Genomic DNA, 18,561 nt, shown 5'->3' on the forward strand with positions numbered 1-18,561 from the left:
CTCTTGTCTGGTGCCCAGACCCCGCTCAGGGGCCCGCCCAGCATGCTCCGGGCATCCCACGCAGGCCCACAGCAGATGCAGCCTCCCTGACGGCCCGGTACTCTCAAGACCCTCGCCCCACGTTTCATTTTCTTCACCTAGGACGTGGCCTTGGTCGTGTGAAAGATCAAAAGGCAGGTAGATGGGAGGGTTGCCAGGCCACGCCCGCGGGTGACCCTGGGACTCCGGAATGAAAGTGGTCTGACTCTGCGAGCGGTTCCCAACTGTTTCTGTCACTGCATCACGGGCCTCGAGTTCTGACCTCGAGTGTGTGCTGCACGTTGGGGTGGACACAGCCAGGCCCTTCAGACGGACGGGCGCCCGAGGCCAGCCTGGTGCCATCAGCAGGACCCACTGTGAACTGACCACACAGCCGTCCGAGTGCACAGCTCCAGCCACCCCCAGCGCTTGTGTCCTCTGTCCTCCCTTGAGGGCTGGGCTGCCCCCACCTGCCAAGCACCTGTGGATGGGCAGCCTCATCTATTCAACCTGGACGAGAAGGGACCCTGCCCGGCGTGGGGAGCGGGTGCCACCACTGACCTGGGACCCGCCTGGCCACATGCGGGTTTTCCCCAAGCCCTGGTCAGACTTGTCTTGTGACACTCGAAACTGTCACATCCTCTTGTTCTGCTCGGAATCCGGTCTCCTGGCACGCACAGAAGGGCGCTGAGACCTGTGGTGCCCTGCAGGCAGGGGCTCTGCCCACCGCCCACTGCAGGGCCACTGCATCCTGGAGTAACTTCACAGGACGGAGGGACAACACACCTGCATTTCAGACCTTAACAGAGGGAACAGCAAAGCGAGCACTCGGCGTGCTCAGAGGGGACAGGGACGCTGCCACTCGGACACAGCCTGGTCAGACCTTGTGAGGTAGGCACGTTAGGCTGGTGCTCAGAGCCCAGGCACGGCTGATGCCTGCTGGGCCCGGGGCTGCCCACAACCGTTTTCATTTCATCTTTTTTTTGCAGTACGCGGGCCTCTCACCGCTGCGGCCTCTCCCGTTGCGGAGCACAGGCTCCAGATGCGCAGGCTCAGCGGCCATGGCTCACGGGCCCAGCCGCTCTGCGGCATGTGGGATCTTCCCGGACCGGGGCACGAACCCGTGTCCCCTGCATCGGCAGGCAGACTCTCAACCACTGCGCCACCAGGGAAGCCCTCATCTCATCTTTACTGGTGTCTGAAGATGTCCACGAGGAGATCAGCGACCCCGGAGATCAGCGACCCCGATGGAACTGCCTGGACACAGTCATTGTGAAACTTCAGTAAGCAAAACACAATAACTAATTTATTAGTATCTTCGGGGCACAGGTGAGGGCAGGAGAAGGCTGCCCTGCAGGCCGCTCCACGGGGAGTCCCACTTCGCCACCGCCCCCCGGACGCTGTGCACATGCGGCTCCTGCCTTGCGGATGGCAGACGGGGGTCCTGTCTCTCTATGTCCACAGCTGCCCCAGCGGCCTGTGTGCAGCGGCCCGGATGGCACCCTCAGACAGCACGCGGATTTCCCGGTGGACGTCCTCGATGCTCCTGGAGGCGTCCACTGTCTGGGCCGGGGCGGGGGGGGACGGGGAGAGACAGGTTAATGTTCTCAGCGGGCGGGGCAGGTTCCGGAGGGCACGGCTTCCGCTCCTCTGGGGTCCTTGACCCCTGGCCTCGCCTGGGGACAGTGAGCTGGATGGGCCCTTGGGACCGAGCTGCCCGGCCCCCCAGCTGCAGCCCCGGTCAGACGCTCACCTCCAGGGGACCCCGGTGCCACCAGGAGAGGTGGCGAGGGCGGCGCCCACTCCCGCCCCTCCAGGCCGCGCCCGGACCTGCCTGGACCCCAAGTTCTGCCGGGAGCCCAAATCGGGTCCGACTCCTCTCCCTGGTACGATGGGCTTCGTCCCGATAGCTGGCCGCCCCACTTTGCTGACGCGCGGACCTTCGATCACCGGGGGGCCAGCCCATGAGGAGCGACTCTCCACCGGAGGGAGAGCCACATACTGGGCCACGTGAGGGTAAGCGTGCCCGGGAGCCCCCGCCTCAGCCAAGGCTCGGCCCTGGGCGCCAAGAGCCCCTAGGCAGCCAACTCTGGAAAAGCTCCAGGGTGCAGACACGCTCAGGCAGCTGTAACCGCTGCATGAAGTCTATGAGGAATGACACCGCCTCCCCACGGGCCCCCCTGCCCCGCCTGAAGGTCACCTTGCCGGCCACGGCCCAGCGGCAGAGCTCTGGCACAGAACCATCCCAGGCAGCTGACGGTGCGTGGCACCTCCCGTGTGAACGCGTCCGTGGACACCCCTAGTCCTCTGGGGGCCCAGATAACCGCCTCTATCTCTTCCTCCATAAAATGGAACCAGGGACACCTCGGGACGCTGGGCCGGGAAAGCACAGGGTGAGCCCAGAGATCGTAATGGGCCGGGACCGGGAAGGGCCCGGAAGCGAAGGGAACTGGTCAGAAGGGCCCGGGGCTGGGGTGGGGGTCACCCAGGGGCCAGACCTGGGACAATCTGCGCCTCCAGTTTCGAGGAAAACAGGTTGCTGGTGAGTAAGCCGTACAAACATAAGTCTGTGCAAGTGTAAATACATAAACGAACTGGAAGTCTGTGAGCAGCGAGGTTTTTACGTGGTTTCAAAGCACCACCTCACAGAGGGACGCCGAGTGACTTCACCGTGAACCACTTGACCCAGAGGTCAAGGGGAGCGTCGCTGGAGTGCGACACACCAAAGGTGCGCAGCCCGTGACGGGGCAGCGACAGCCCACCAAGGACACACGACCTGATCCAATCACAAAGTCAATCTGAGGTTCGGCTACAAAGCGACTGTTGCGACCTTCAAAAAAGTCGAGGGTGAGAAAGTCACAGGCTGGAGACCAGAGAGATGTGCCTGTGAACTGCGTCCTTTGTTACAAGGGTCACTAGTGGGACCAGGGGGGTCAGGCTGTAGAAGCGGATCCATGTGACTGGCCCCATTTTGACAGGGAGGGGGTGTCAGGTACTAATTTATTCTCAAATGGTCCTGGGGAAGAGGTCCTTGTATCCTACTTACAACTTTTCTGTAAGTTTGTGACCGCTTTAAAAATTTGAAAAATACTAAGAAAAATAAATTTTCAGATAAACAAAAGCTGAGAATGCTATGCCAGGAGACCTGCCCTACAGGAAACATTAAAGGAAGTTCTTAAAGCCGCGGGAAACGAGACAAGATGAACACTCAGTGCAGGAAGAAGAGGAGAGCGCCGGCTGGCCTTCCCCTTCCACGTTCCTGATGTTGTTAAGTCTTGTCGTGTTCCTAGCAGGTGCTGAAATGTAGTATAAATCAAGAGGAACTTACACCATGTAGAACTCGTTAAAAAAAAACAGAGAGGGACTTCCCTGGCAGTCCAGTGCTCTCAATGCAGGGGGCAGGGGTTCGATCCCTGGTCGGGGAAATAATCCCACACACAGGCCACGTGGCACAGCCAAAGAAACAGAGGAAAACTCTGGAATTCAGTAGCTGATAGAACCAGCCAGCAGAGAGATGATGGGGCTCTGAGGCACCGCGCTGCAGCCTCCATCTGGGGAAGGACACGCCCTTCCTTCCACCCCACTGAGCACACAGGAGACAAATGGAAAGGTCAAGGGTGTACTTCGGATCTGCACACAGAGGAGCCCCGGCCCTGGCCACAAACCAGCACCACCCAGAGCAGGACAGCGGGAAGGCACAGCTGGATGGCGAGGGAGAAGCACGAGGTGCCAGAACCGAGAACCCCAACCCCGGAACCTGCCCGAGTGGCGAGGACACTGCCAGCATAAGAGGAGCGGCGGCCGTGCCAGGCGGGCACGTGCAGGGAGGAGGGGCCGGAGCGCCAGGTCACATGCCCTGAGGGGGGCGGGCGCCAGGCTGCGGGGACGGAGAGCGGGGAGGTGGCAGCTGTGGCGGGTGCGGGCCACCTGGTGCCTGGAGTCAACATGGAGGGGCTGGAAGGCCCCACGCTCGACCCAGTTACATGGGAGCTAAAGTGCCGCGGCCTGACACCTGCGGACTCGGCGTTCTAGATGCTGGCCTCGCGCGGCTGACGTCCGGCAGGGGACGGGAGCCCGCTGGACGGCCAGCTCGGTACAGGGTCCCCCGCACGGGATGGCTGCCCTGGAGCCTGGGCCCTGGGCCAGCATCAGGGCACCGACCCACGTCCTGCACCAACCCCAGGACCAGAAGCGCTGGCCCCAGGAGGGCCCGGGTACCGCGCCCACCTTCCAGGGCAGACTCGAGTCTCCCAGGAGCTGCTGGAAGCGCTGCAGCGCCCGCTGCTGGAAAGGGCTGCTCTCGTAGCGTTCACGGCCGAACTCGCCCCTCACGGCGGCCTCTGCCAGCTGCAGCTGCAGGAACACGACCAGGTCCGGTTTGGGGAGGCCCACGTCCGGCTGCTTGCACCAGTCCAGGGAGAAGTTCTGGCGACGAAGAACCCAACCGTTATGGAGCCAGCTTAATGCGGTCTCATTCCTGGTTTCAAAATTCATCAAAAAGGGGGAAAAGCGAGCTGACGTTTGAGGGGAGAGTTCTTACACAGCAGCAACTCTGTCCTTTAGGTCTCCAGCGTTTTGCTCTCTCTCACGTCACCTTCCTGTGTTTTGACGTGCGAATACGTTCACAGTGGACAGAACACCCCGGGGCCCAGGACGCATCCCTCAGGGCCTGGGGCCGAGGGCATCGTGCGTGCGCCCCACACCCTCTGGCCATGCAGCGGTAGCAGACGGGCCAGGGCGTCACCCGCTTCCACAGAGAGGGGGGACCCCATCCTGGAGACGCTCGCCAGCACCCCGTGTGCTGTCTCCGGCACGTCCCCTCTCATTCATCCTCGCGACTCTAAAAACAGTGTCCCCACTTCTAGAGGAAGAGAGGCACACAGCTGTGAAGATGTAGGGTTCGAGCCCAGCTGTGGGCTCTTGCGCTGCCAGGACAGCCTGATTCGAGAAGGGAGCCCACCGGCCCCACCCGAGCCTGCGCGCTTTTCACAGACGGAGCCATGTGGCCGGTACCTCGGGGACTGCCCTAAAGGAGGACCCAGCGAGCTCGTGTGGGAAGACTGGCAGGGTTAGAAGGCTGTCATTTTGCAGCCCTTCGTGAATTAACCACGACCAAAGACTGTTACCACAAAAAGGAGATAACCAGGCACACTGTGCCTCTTGATAGGCGACTTGGGAAGATAGAAAATTCAAAAATTCTAGCGCAAGTTAGAGAAGAGATGCAGGAACCTACGTATCGAGAGATTCAAGAGACATTTCAAGAATAGACCTTAGCTGGCTGGATTCTGATTCAATCGAACTGTAAAAACACAAGACGGATCAAACGGCTCCTGAGAGTGCTGGGAACACTGCACACTGACTGAATGGTGACATTCTGGAACGGGGTGAGACGAGGTTTCCGCAGAGCTGTTTTGGGGATGTGCACCGAAATGTTTATGAAGGGACTGATGGTGTGTCTGGGGGTCACAGAGACCAGAAGGTTCTGAGGCAGGTGACGGTGCCGCGCGGCTTATTTTCTCTGCTGGTATACGTTTGAAAATTTTTAAATAAAAAGCAGGAAGAAAGGGCAGTGTAGTCACTGCCATTATGCCTGTGAAACAGCAGCTCCCTGGAACAGGGGGTCAGGAACACAGCATGAAAGCACCCCAGACACTCTCACCGTCTTTTCCGCAAACAAGATGCTGGATGAAACAGGTCTGCCAATGGACCATGTGTGTAAACGTATGATGTGAAATGTGTCGGCCAAATGAAAAACGCAGTTGTATCTATGAAAACCACCTGTAGCTACAAAAAAGGTTTCTCTTCTTGTTGATAAAGACCAAACTAACCTGGCGAGCACGGGGGTCTCAAACCCCTAGAGGCGGTGACATGAAGAGACTCGTGCTGTGACTGCTCAGTGCCACGGGGACCACACGGAGCCCACAGCAGGCACAAACCACGCGCCGGGGCCGAGCTGCACTCACCTCCTTGGCGCTGGTGAAGGCGACCCCGGAAAAGGCGTACCTGTCCACGACCAAGGTGACGCCCTGGCTCAGCTTCTCCTTAATCAGCGGCCTACAAAAAAGAGAATGCCTGTGAGCCACGGTCCTGGCTTCATCGGCCCTGAAGTCTCACGCTCAAATCACCCTGACGACACAATTCAATTCAGAAGCCAACGTGATGAAGGGATCACGCACGGGCAGCAATCTGTAGCCTGACTTTCATCGCCCAAGGCTCTGAATCTTCACTCCCAGCAAAGCCCAGCACGAAAAGACAACTCCACTAAAGGGGATAAATACAACTGGCATTGGCAGCTGTCCAGAGGCAGCTCGGCCATCTGGGAGCGGAGGGGCCGGGCCCTGCGGGGAGAGGAGGGGCCAGGCCAACGGGAGGGAAGGCTGGACGTGGCCCGGAGGTGATGAAGGATGCTCCTGCATCCACCTGGGAGCCAGGACACCCTCCAGCAGGAGGCAGCAGGTCCCCACCACCTTCCGGCCCGAGACCTTAGCAGGATGGGTGCAGACAGAGGCTTCACATCGGCCAGAAGCACTGCTTGCACTTTGGGGAACAAAAGACGTCTGCTGTTCCGGTGAGAAGCTCACAGAACAGCACAGCGGGGGGGCACCTCCAACAGTGAGACGCGATTCCCACCACAGCGTCATTCCTAAGTGCAAATTATCAACACTTAAAACTACCTAATCTTGTGAACAGAACACCGGTAGAATATGGCACGAGCACAGAAGATGCAACTGTACAGAGAACGAGAAAGATGCCCTATAAACGCCCTCCTGACACGTTGCTAACAAAGCATTGCTAACGAAGCAAAGCACACTGAGCACACAGGTGGCTGCCTTTGTATCAGACAGAAGGTGAGTCAAGACAACAGGTATCTGCTGATTTTGTTTAGAAGTGAATGAGCCTGCTTACCAACAGGGGAGGGCAGGGCTTGGATGGAACGGGGATGGGCAGGGCAGTGACCTTTCTGTATGATTCTGACTCGTAGAACCATTTCATGTTTTACGTATTCAAAAACTGAAATCAACAAGAACGGGAAAAAAAAAAGAAAAAAACCCTAAAATTGTATACAAAGTCAAATGAACCTATCCGTATCCCAAATGAACACAGTGGAAGGGCAAAGGCGTGCCTGAGACATTTGGACACAGCACCGTGTGCCCTCGTTCTAAACGACAGAGCTGGGCTTCCCTGGCGGCGCAGTGGTTGAGAGTCCGCCTGCCGATGCAGGGGACACGGGTTCGTGCCCCGGTCCGGGAAGATCCCACATGCCGCGGAGCGGCTGGGCCCGTGAGCCATGGCCGCTGAGCCTGCGAGTCCGGAGCCTGCGCTCCGCAACGGGAGAGGCCGCAGCAGTGAGAGGCCCGCGTACCGCAAAAAAAATAAATAAATAAAAATAAATAAATGACAGAGCTGCAACCACCCGTGAGCCCCAGGCAGGCTTTACATAGGTGGGGGCAGTGATCCTAAAACCAGCCCGTGGAGGGCAGGATGGGGCAGATGAGCCCAGGTGCTGGATGAGATGGCAGGGGCCAGACAGATGCAGGGAACGTGAACACGTGCAGAAGCTGAGAAGATGTCGGTCTCTAAAGTCCACCCTCCACAAAGAGGAGAGAACAGCTGGCCCCGGCTAAAGCAAGAGAAGGCACGGAAAGCCCGAATACCATGTCATGCCAAAAACACGTCCAAGGGACGGAGAAGCCAGCCTGAAGGGATTCCCACAGGCCAAGGCTGGAACAATCTGAACAGCAAAACGACTAACAGTAGTGCTTATGACCCACTGAGTCCATACTGATGATGGACGGACGGATGGACGGACAAGGAAGGCAGGAAAGCTCTTCCTTACACAGAATGCCAGCTGCTCAGTGTGGAGGGAATGACAGAATCAGAAAATCACAATTACAGACTCAGCAGGACAATGAACCAACACAAACTAGGAGGTGAGTTTCATAGAAAGGGGATATTTATGGTTTTATGAGTTCCCCTTTTGACTACGTACAACAGCAAAGAGAGTCACTTACTCGTAGAGCCTGGCCAGCAGCCCCCTCACTAATCAGGGGAAACCCAAGCGGCCTCGCAACCTGCCACGACGCCCTTGAGAGGACCCGATGTCACTGCTGCGGTATTCCTACCAAAAAGGCAAACCCGAATCTACTTGTGAGGAAACATCAGGTAAACCCAGCATTTCATAAAATAGCCCTTGATTTTTAAAAAGAGTGAGCAAATGGTAAAGCAAATGTGGCAAAATGTTACTAACAGGTGAAGCTTGGGGAAGGGCACCCGGGAATTCTTGGTGCTACTCCTGCAGCTTTCCTGACTGACTGAAACGATTTCAGAATAAAAAGTTTAAAAATAGGTAGAGAAGAACATTGCTAAATTGCTATGGAAAGTAAGAGATATTGCTCATTTCCAGGAATTTAATTCCTGGATGGCCCTAGAGGATCAGCAGGTTTTGACAAAGAGCCGGGGAGAGAAGCGGAGGCTGTTACCGCAATCGGTGCCAGGGAAACTGCGCAGCAGCTGGAAGGGGAGATGACTTCCACGACCAGCAAATGACCTGGTAAAGACGCAGCACAGCAAAAGGGCAGAAAACCAGGGGCTGAGGAAGTAACCAGAGTTCCCTCAGAAAGTGCTCCAAACACCAGGGTGAACTCAAAACAGCCTAGGTTAACTGAGCGCCCATTCCCAGGCCCGCCCTGCACACCAGACCTGAGAGGTACTAGGGGCCACAGCGCTGCCCGGCATCCGACCTGTCAGCCAAGGACTTTCAGGTGTCAGCAAACCTAATCTGATGGCAGTGGCGGGAATAATCAGGAGGGGGAGCTGTGGCAGAACAAACGGCCCAGAGACGTGCAGCCCACGTCCTGGACGCAGACGGCAGTTAGGGAATGCAGTCAGAACTGTTTTTCATTTCCAGTTGCTCTGACATTACTTTTCTACAAATCCACAAAAAGCGAAAATCACAACATTTATGTCAACAAACTCCAGACATGTTAGACTGTAAATCTGCCCTCATTTTCATCTAATACACGGAGGGGGAGGCCTTTCCAGACAAGACCACCAGCTAAGCCAAAGGCAGAGGAGACTAGTGCCAGCCTGCTTGTGAGAGGGAACAAGGCACAACCACCTGAGCCGTCCGTCCACTGGCATCACTCAATCCAAGTGGAGCAGCCTTTCCGGAGAGCAGGCCGCCGGGACGGGAGAGAAGAGGAAGCGTGGAGATCGTGAGGCGGACTTAGGAAGCCAGCCGTGAGGTAATCTGTACGGCAGGATCCCATTCATTCACGTTAAAACAAAACACCTCCGATGACATGTTACCTACATATGTGTGTAAATGGAAACAAGCACCTGAGAGTGTACCCCACAGGCACTCCATCAACAGTTGTGCTGGGTGAAGAGGGAATCCACCAAGATGATGTAAGTCAAGAAGAGGGTGCCAGAGGGCACACCCCAACATAAACTCAACTTCACTTAATGATGTGTCAACACTGGTTCATCAAAGACATAAATAAGAGCAGCTCTGGGCGAGGAGGAAGGGACAGGGGTATTGGAGGGGGGGGGACTCTTTTCTGTGTACCTAAAACTACCTAAAGTCTATTAATTACAAAAAGCCAGGAGCGGGGGGTGGGGAGAAGAAAAAAAGCATTAACTAGTGCTCTTTGGGATCCGAGAATGAAAGAACCTTGCAAAGGTACAGCCTCCAGCATGACTCTCAACCCCTCAGAAGCAAGAGCGGCATTCAGAGTCTCAGGGGGAGGCACAGAAGCAGGGAGGGGGCTGCAGAAGGACAAGGTTGTTTACACGTGTTCCCAGCGGTTCGCAGAGAAAAGCAGGTGCACCGAGTGATCCTCCACCTCCCTTTTCTTTTCCAAGTAGGAACTCAGAAGCTTGCCAATTTCAGTTGATCTTTCTAAAACAAAAGAGAACACCACACAAAAGTGAGTCAGGCTCTCCATCTACATTAATAGTTTGTGCCACATTTCCAGGCCCTGACCCAAGTCTAACTTTGAGTTTTATTTTACAACAACTTTAGACAGGTTCGGACCTTCTCCTGAGAAAGGGCTGCAGTGTCCGCCAAACTGGGACGAAAAATGCTTCAGGAAGAAGCTCAGGTAGGAAGAAGCAACTGCAAAGGAACTGCCAACCAAGGGGAACTGGTACCAGGAGCTACCTCGATACCAAAAGAAGGATACTCAACTCCCAAAGTCGGCCCTCCACATCGGAGGTTCTGCATTTTTGCATTCCACCAACCCAGGACTGCGTAGCACTGTATGTGTTCACTGAAAAACATATGCATATAAGTGGACTACTGCAGTTCAAACCCATGTTGTTCAAGGATCAACTGTATAAGATCTGTAGACTGGCTGGCTTAAAGATTAAAATGATAAATATTCAAAAAAAGCACTTTCGGACTTCCCCGGTGGTTGAGACTCGCAGGGGGCACGGGTTCAATCCCTGGTCAGTGAAGTTCCGCATGCCACACAGTGTGGCCAAAAGAAAAAAAAAAAAACAAGAAAAATTTAAAAAGCATCCCCCCTCCCCCTACCCCTGGTTTGTAAACCTTGAACTTCTCTTGATTAAGTATTGATCATATTTTTACAGCATTTTCCCCCCATCCCCCTACCCCTGGTTTGTAAACCTTGAACTTCTCTTGATTAAGTATTGATCATATTTTTACAGCATTTTCAAGATCAATGTTTTACCTTAAAAAATTAAAAATAAGATACAAAACCCTTCACAGGGTAAACAGCCATGCAAGGGCGGGGGGCGGGAAACCCAAGACAAAACGGAGACTTGGATTACAAAGCAGCACCAGGAAACTTTTAGGGGTCACAGATACACTCATTCTCTTGGTTGCGAAGACGCTTTCCAGGGTGTACATGTGTCAAGACTCACTAAACACGTGACTTTACTGCACATCAGCCGCGGGGCAGCTGCGCAAAAACAGAACCACAGACGCGTCCCACTGAGGCTCGGGGACCACAAGGGGGCCCAGTCCCCGCGCTCCGACCCGCGGACAAACGAGGGCGAGTCCAGCGCGGGAGGCCTTCGCTTCTCGTCCTCAGGAGCCGGCGAGGCCTCCGTAGCCCCCGGGTCCCCTCCCCGGCCCCCGGCTTCCCGGAACCCCGCGCCCGCCGCGCCCACCCGGGAAGCGCAGCAGCTCGGCGCAGTAGCCCGCAGCGCACAGCGCGTCCACCAGCTTGCGGCTCTGCGTGCTCTTCCCCGCGCGGTCCACACCCTCCAGCACGATGAGAGCGCCGCGCCTGCCCGCCATCGCCGCGCTTCCCGCCTCCGCCACCACCCCCAGCGTAGCCGGGCCGCCCGGACCTCCCATTGGCTGCAATGGGCCGGCGCCCGCGGCGCGTGCCGGGATTGGCTCAGATGGGCCGGATTGGCTGGGACTAGTCCGGCGGAAGCGGCGCGACTGGCCCGACGGGGCCTCGGTCGCGCCGCCTCTTCCGGGTCGGAAGCCGGGCGCGCCTTGTCCCGCGTGGGCTGCTGTCATGGGCGCGGGCACTCCTCCCTGCTCCTAAAGTTCGGGGCTGCGGCCTCGGGGCCCGCCCGCCGCCGACTCCCCGACGGCGGGGACCTTGAGGGCGCGCGCCCCGGCAGCGGGAAGCGCTCAGTCAGGTTGGCCGCTGTCGTCTTAGGGGCGGTTCCATGTGAGACCGCGTCCGCCGCCTTCTCGTCGAGGGGTCCCGCCCTCTGGGCCTCGTAGCCCCGGAGGCCTGTCCCCAAGTACCGTCACGGTGGGGTCAGACCTCAACCTAGGGGGTTGGGGCGGACACCAGCGTTCGGCCCGTGCCAAGCTGGGAGCCGCGTTTCCCGGAACTGCCTCTGGAACGTTCGAGTTTGCCTAGGAGAAATCCGGAGGCAGCCGGAAGTGTGGCCGTGAACTTCAGGGTTGCTCTCCAGGGAGCCTTCGTGAAGCACCTGCTTCCCTGCTGCAGACGAGAGACGGGCGAGGGCTCTCCAGGGCTGGGGACGGCAGCGGACCCCCGCGAGCTCCAGACCGTCCACCTCGGTGCTTGCGCTGAGGTCGTGGCAACAGTTTCCCTGACTGTCCTCCCCCACCTCATTCGGTGCGAGCCCCTGATTTCCCGTGACCCCAGACACCTATGGTCGCTTGACGTTTTCCTGATGGACCGTTGCTTGATTTGGTTGTGGGTCCCAGAAGGGTGGTAGATTCTATCATTCCCAATTATTGGCTTTCTTCCTTGATGTTGAGCTTGGCCCTGTGACTTCCAAGGCATCTATAAAGTATACTACCAGAGCTGACTTTCAGGAAGAAACTTTAAAAGCTGTTGTGCGGGTCACCCCTCCTTCCCGCCGCCAATGTGAGAACAGCATGTGCACGATTAGGGCTGCTTTTTCACCCTGGACCCTGGAATGAACAAACAGCCACAGCCAAGCTACAGCCACTGCAGCTGATAGGCAGCACCAGCAAGAAATAAAACAGTTGTGATGCTGAGTCCACCGGGACTTTGGGGCCCTTTGTCGCTGCAGTACAACCTAGTGAAAGGTCGTTGATACAAACACTAGTACTTAATATTGCCTTTGAATAATGAGTCTTGTTCTGAAATTTTCATCTCCTTGCCTTCAAAAGGATGAAGGGATTAGGGGTTACAGTACACAAGAGAACCCTCCTGGGGTTGGCAAGTCCCAGGACAGCCTTGTACCACATCTGTAGGATGAACTTACCAGGCAGACAGGCAGGAACACGTGCAATACATCAGCTTGTGACCGCATAGCCTTCCTGGCCACCCATGGAAATACAGGGAGCCTGGCTGCTGGGTCCTTGTATGCAGGGGATGCCCTTTTGATGGCAGAAATTGCTAAACTGGCACAAGTACAGTGAAGTTTCTTATTAAGATACAGGAAGCAATTTTGCTTCCACCTCTTCCAACATGCCTTTGACTGCAGGTACCAGAATGCCAGCCTAACTGGCTGAAATCACCAGGATATCTAATCATCTCACAACACAAAGTCCAGAGTTAGGCAGCCAAGAACTGTTTCTGCTACTCAGTGATGTCAGATCTTGGGTCAACAACTTACCAGTTCTCTTAGCTTGTCCCTCGTGGTCACAGGGTGACTGCAGCACCTCCATGCAGGCAGTCGTGACCTCACATCCCTGACGCAGGTACAGGAGAGCCCTTGCGTCTGTACATCCGTCTCTGTGCTTACTACACTGAGAACCGTCTCCGCACTGTCTGCCCTAAGCAGTGCGAGTCTCCACTGCCACGGAGGCCTGGTGGCGGGCCCAAGGGCATCTGCTTCATGGAGGGAATGCCAGATAGGGCGCTGGGCCTGAGTGTGCTTGGGGCCGGCGAAGGGCCCGAAGCTGGCCGGAATTGCTGAAGCTGGCTGATGGGCATGTGGGGTTTGTTAGGTCCTCTCTGCTTTTGTGAGTTTGAGACTTTCCATTAAAAAAGAGGCCCCATAGCTCTCTTACTGTCCTACTGCACCTTCCATCACAGGAATTGGTCAGACTTTGCTACTACCCATCAAAGACTTTCTCCCTGTTTCAGCTGCGTTGCAAGAGCAAAATGCCACAGGCTGAGTGGCTTAGACAGCAGAACATCTTCCTCACGGTTTTGGAGGCTGGAGGTCCAAGTTCAAGGTGCCAGGAGGGTTGATGTTCTCCCTCTGGGTTGCAGGTGGCCACCTTCTCACTGTCCTCACATGGCCTTCACACTGTACAGCTGTGGACAGAGAGAGAGAGGTCTGGTTTCTCTTCCTCTTAATGATCTCTCAAATACAGTCACACTGCTGGTTTAGGGATGCAGCCTATGACTTTTGCGGGGGATATTCAGTCCATAGCACTCATCTACTTCCAGAAGAATAAGATTGTGCTGGGCACGTCACTGCCCTGTTAGATGCCATCGCTTAGCCCTTCCTGCAGGTAGATGGGGCCAGGTGGCTAAGTTACTGCCAATGAGATGTGAGCAGCAGTGGTGTGTGCTCCTTCAGACAGTGGACGGAGCACTCTCCCTCTCCCCGAACCCCCCCACCTTCTTGCAATCCACCCTTGACCATGAAGACAATGGCGAGGCCCTTTGGGGGCAGACGCCACGCTGGAAGGAATCTGGGTCCCTGAGTAACCCCGCGGAGCATGGCTGCCTGGCCCCTGGACTCTTAGATATGAAATAAAATTCCTTCTGTGCTAGTGGATTTTGGTTGGGTTTCTTTGTTAGTAGCTTAGCCTTCCCCCAAAGCACTGGCTCTTGACTGGGGGACATTTTGACTGTCACAGCTTGGGGTGAGGTCTACGAGCATCTAGTGGGGGAGGCCAGGGATGTTGCTGGCCATCCTACAAGCACGGGAGAGGCGCCCCCCCAGCAAAGACTTATTGGTCCCAAACTGTCAGTAGTCCCAAGGTTGAAATTTGTTACCAAAGATTTATCTAAAGTATTGCAACATGCTGAAAAAAAGCATGGATGAAAAATACTCTCTGCCCTATCAGTAAACAAAGGCTGTTGCAGCCATCAAGCCGGCAGCTACTGCAGACACCCCTGACGGTGCCCCCTGAGGGGATTCAGGAGGGAGAAAAGCAGGATCCTGGCCCTAGATAGTTAAGGTGCACCTCAGAGGAATGATTTCAGTGAGCCCAGACTCTTTAATTTTCCCATACATAGAAAAGTGTTAAATCCATTAACTTGAGGTGTCTGTTTTCTTTAATTAACAGTACTCTTTTGATGTTCCGACTGCGCGGTTTTTGTTGCAAAAACTCTCATAGATCCTGGCTCCTCTCTTACCTCCTCAGAGCAGTCTCCCAGAAAGTCTGACAAATAAAGCTGAATTCTCAAGTTTTAGGTTGTGCGGTTTTTTTTGTTTGTTTGTTTTTTGCGGTACGCGGGCCTCTCACCGCTGTGGCCTCCCCCGTTGCGGAGCACAGGCTCCGGACGCACAGGCTCAGCGGCCATGGCTCACGGGCCCAGCCGCTCCGCGGCATGTGGGATCTTCCCGGACCGGGGCACGAACCCGTGTCCCCTGCATCGGCAGGCGGACTCTCAACCACTGTGCCACCAGGGAAGCCATGTGCGTTTTTTTTCAGTCGACAATAGTTAGGGAATCATGTCTCATTTTTGCAGTTTCTAAAACGGTCTTTGTGAGAGAATTCATCACTATCTGGGAGGAGTTATTTTCATTATATGATACAGGAAGACCACTACCCTTCATAATAAAGAATTTTTTTTTTAGATGAAAGGCATGAAGACCAATTTCCCCGTAGATAACAGTAAAGGACATAAAATGATAGAAGAACTACAAACAGCCAACAAATGTGTGAACATCTGTTTAGCCTCACTTGAAATCAAAGAAACACAAAACACTGAGGTTTTTTTTTTTTCCCCTATCATGTTAAGCAAAGATAATAAAGCCTGGTGAAATCTAGGGTTAAAAAAAGTAGAAACATACTCAATGGAGTGTCAGTATAACCTTCCCCTCGGGCAATGCATTTAGAAATATCAGCACTTAGAACACGCCCTTTGAGCCAGCAATACAATTTCTAAGAATCTACCTTGAAGAACTAATAAGACGGGACTTTCCTGGTGGTGCAGTGGTTAAGACTCCACGCTCCCAATGCAGGGGGCCCGGGTTCAATCACTGGTCAGGAAACTAGATCCCACACGCTGCAACAAAGAACCTGCATGCCGCAGCTAAGAACCGGTGCAGCCAAATAAATAAATAAATATTTTTTAAAAAAAGAACTAATAAGACAATGTGGTAGATTAAGATGGCCACAACTGCGCTACTCCTCCCATTGAGAGGTGGGGATCTACTTTCCCCTCCCCTCGAGTCTGGGTTGGCCCCAGACTCAGCCAATAGAATGTGGTGAGGTGATGTCCTGGGCCTCCTGGAAATCTCCAGAAGCCCTGAGCAGCCACATAAGAAGCACAACTGGGCTGGAGAGGCAGTGTGTAGGTGCTCTGGTCCCTGGTACCAGTTGAATGCAGCCTTCTAGCCACACCAGTGATCTCTACCGTATCACACAAAACAGAAGAATCATCTAACTGAGCCTTGCTGGAACGCCTGACCTACAAAAATTGTGAGCTCTAATAAAATGCTTCTTTTAAACCATGAAGTTTTCAGGTATTTTATTATGCAGCAGTAGATAACTGGAACAGATACATATAGGTGTATGAACAAATAGTTCACCAGAGCACTATTTATGGTAATGAAAGTTTGGGAACAATCAAAATATTGTTCATCTATTAGGAGTCTGTTAAAGTATGGTACACTAACACTGTGAAATATATCTAATAAGCAGAATGACATAAAATTGAGTAAAACATGGCCAGAATATGTGAAGAGTATTAAGTTAAAAATGTAAATGGTAGAAAAGTGGATAGTGTGACACCAGTTAAGAAAACCAACAGCTCAATTTAAAAACTGGGCAAAAGATCTGAACAGACACCTCACCAGAGATGTACAGGTAGCAAATATGCATGTGAAAAGGTGCCCAACATCATTTGTCTTTAGGGAACTGGAAATAAAATGAGATGCCTCTACACGTCTATTAGCATGGCCAAAATCCAGAACACTGACAACACGAAATGCTGGCCAGGATGTGGAGCAACAGGAACTCTCATTCGTTGCTGGTGGGGATGCAAAATGGTACAGCTCATTCTGGAAGACAGTTTGGTGGATTCTTTCTTTTTTTAAAAAAAATTAATTAATTTTTATTTTTGGATGCATTGGGTCTTTGTTGCTATGCTTGGGCTTTTCTCTAGTTGTGGCAAGCGGGGGCTATTCTTTGTTATGGCGCACGGGCTTCTCGTTGCAGTGGCTTCTCTTGTTTGCGGATCATGGGCTCCAGGCGAGCAGGCTTCAGTAGTTGTGGCTCGCGGGCCCTAGAGCACAGGCTCAGTAGTTGTGGCGCAGGGGCTTAGTTGCTCCACAGCATGTGGGATTTTCCCGGACCAGGGCTCGAACCCGTGTCCCCTGCATTAGCACGTGGATTCTTAACCACTGCGCCACCAGGGAAGTCCCAGTTTGGCAGTTTCTTACAAAACTAAACATAATCTTACAGTGTGACCCAGCAATTACAGTTCTTGGTATTTACCCAAAGGAGTTTAAAAAAATGTCCACACGAAAACCAAAAAACGAATGATTATAGCAGCTTTAGTTATAATTGACAAAACTTGGATGCAACCAACATGTCTTCAGTAGGTTAATGGAGGGACTTCCCTGGTGGTCCAGTGGTTAAGACTCTGTGCTTCCACTGCAGGGGGCGCAGGTTCAATCCCTGGGTGGGGAACTAAGATCCCGTGTGCTGGGCGGCATGGCCAAAAATAGATAACTAAATAATAGGTGAATGGATAAGTTGTGGAACATATAGACAATGAAACATTCTTTAGCATTAAGAAGAAATGAGGGCTTCCCTAGTGGCGCAGTGGTTGAGAGTCCGCCTGCCGATGCAGGGGACACGGGTTTGTGCCCCGGTCCAGGAAGATCCCACATGCCGCGGAGCGGCTGGGCCCGTGAGCCATGGCCACTGAGCCTGTGCGTCCGGAGCCTGTGCTGCGCAACGGGAGAGGCCACAACAGTGAGAGGCCCGCGTACCGCAAAAAAAAAAAAAAAAGTAGAAATTAGCCATCCAGCCATGAAAAGGAATGGAGGAAAATGCCTATTACTAAGTGAAAGAAGCCAATCTGAAAGCGCTATATACTGTATGATTTCAACTATATGACATTCTGGAAAATGCAGAACTAGAGACGGTGGAAAGATCAGTATTTGCCAGGGGTTCGGGGGCAGGGAGAGGGATGAATAGGAGAAGCCGACGATTTTCAGGGCAGTGCAACTCTTCTGTGTGATACTGTAATGGTGGATACTTAACATAATTGTACAACACAGAATGATTCGTAATGTAAACCATGGACTTTAGTTAATAATAATGTATCAATATTGCTTCATCAATTTTAATAAATGCACCCCACCCATGGAAAATGTTTATAATAAAGGAAACCGTGTGTATGTGTGGAGGGGGTGTATAAGAACTCTATATTTCCTTCTCGATTTTTCTGAAAACCAAAAACTGCTCTAAATTCTATTAATAAAAACACTTATCTACTTAAAACAATAAAAAGGTGGGTAGTGTGCAATTATGTACGCGAGCGCGCGTGTGTGCATTTTCACATCAAGCATTAAATGGGGCCAGAAAGGTTGCACTGAAACTGCTATCATTTAGATTGAAAGGTGAGCAAGATAATCACAGTCCTGTAACTTCGGGAGGTTGGGAAACTGTAAATTCCTGTACAGTCTGAATTTCTACAATGAAGATAAAATTGGCAAAACAATGAACGTGTTTCCATTCTTAAATATCTGCCCGGGGTTTAGTGAAGAGTTGACGGAGGAGGGTGTACCTTTAAACGTGCATTTTCAGTGATGAACGACTGGCCCCGGCCGACCCCCGGAATCGCAGGAGTCTGGGTCCGCGGGGCCCCGGAGGCCGCTCCTCCTAGGGGTCGGGACGCGCTCCAGGTCCCCGCAGCCCGACACCTGCTCCGCCCGCCCCGCCGGGACCGCCCAGCTCCCGCGCGACACCTCGCG

The 18,561-nt window shown here is 53.8% G+C and overlaps 1 protein-coding gene across 4 annotated transcripts; it reads right to left on the reverse strand.

The window, feature by feature from the left end:
* Window positions 1–1,297: 1,297 nt before the first annotated feature.
* Window positions 1,298–18,475, reverse strand: DTYMK (deoxythymidylate kinase). Of its 4 annotated transcripts, none has more exons than XM_024124713.3 (5): window positions 11,155–11,295; window positions 9,811–9,919; window positions 5,982–6,072; window positions 4,246–4,443; window positions 1,298–1,581 (listed from the first exon to the last, which is right to left on the reverse strand). In XM_024124713.3, exons 1-5 carry the CDS (start codon window positions 11,282–11,284, stop codon window positions 1,471–1,473), a joined length of 639 nt encoding a protein of 212 aa, XP_023980481.1. In that variant the 5' UTR covers window positions 11,285–11,295; the 3' UTR covers window positions 1,298–1,470. The 4 variants fall into 4 exon arrangements, with proteins under 4 accessions (XP_023980481.1, XP_028339418.1, XP_054947081.1 ...); XM_028483617.2 differs by lacking the exons at window positions 1,298–1,581; window positions 11,155–11,295 and adding exons at window positions 13,066–13,712; window positions 18,375–18,475 and having other exon boundaries at window positions 2,637–4,443; XM_024124712.3 differs by lacking the exon at window positions 1,298–1,581 and having other exon boundaries at window positions 2,642–4,443; window positions 11,155–11,297.
* Window positions 18,476–18,561: the final 86 nt, after the last annotated feature.

This window comes from Physeter macrocephalus, chromosome 2, assembly GCF_002837175.3.
Source record: "Physeter macrocephalus isolate SW-GA chromosome 2, ASM283717v5, whole genome shotgun sequence".
Lineage (NCBI taxonomy): Eukaryota > Metazoa > Chordata > Mammalia > Artiodactyla > Physeteridae > Physeter > Physeter macrocephalus.

What these genes read in the sequence shown, in the direction of transcription:
- DTYMK (XM_024124712.3), bottom strand. Translation starts at nt 11,284, where the DNA reads ATGGCGGGCAGGCGCGGCGCTCTCATCGTGCTGGAGGGTGTGGACCGC. An exon ending in GCGAACCGCTGGGAACACGT is followed by an intron (nt 6,073 to 9,810) that starts GTAAACAACCTT and finishes TCTTTTTTGTAG; the next exon opens with GCCGCTGATTAAGGAGAAGC. An exon ending in CCTTCACCAGCGCCAAGGAG is followed by an intron (nt 4,444 to 5,981) that starts GTGAGTGCAGCT and finishes CTTCGTCGCCAG; the next exon opens with AACTTCTCCCTGGACTGGTG.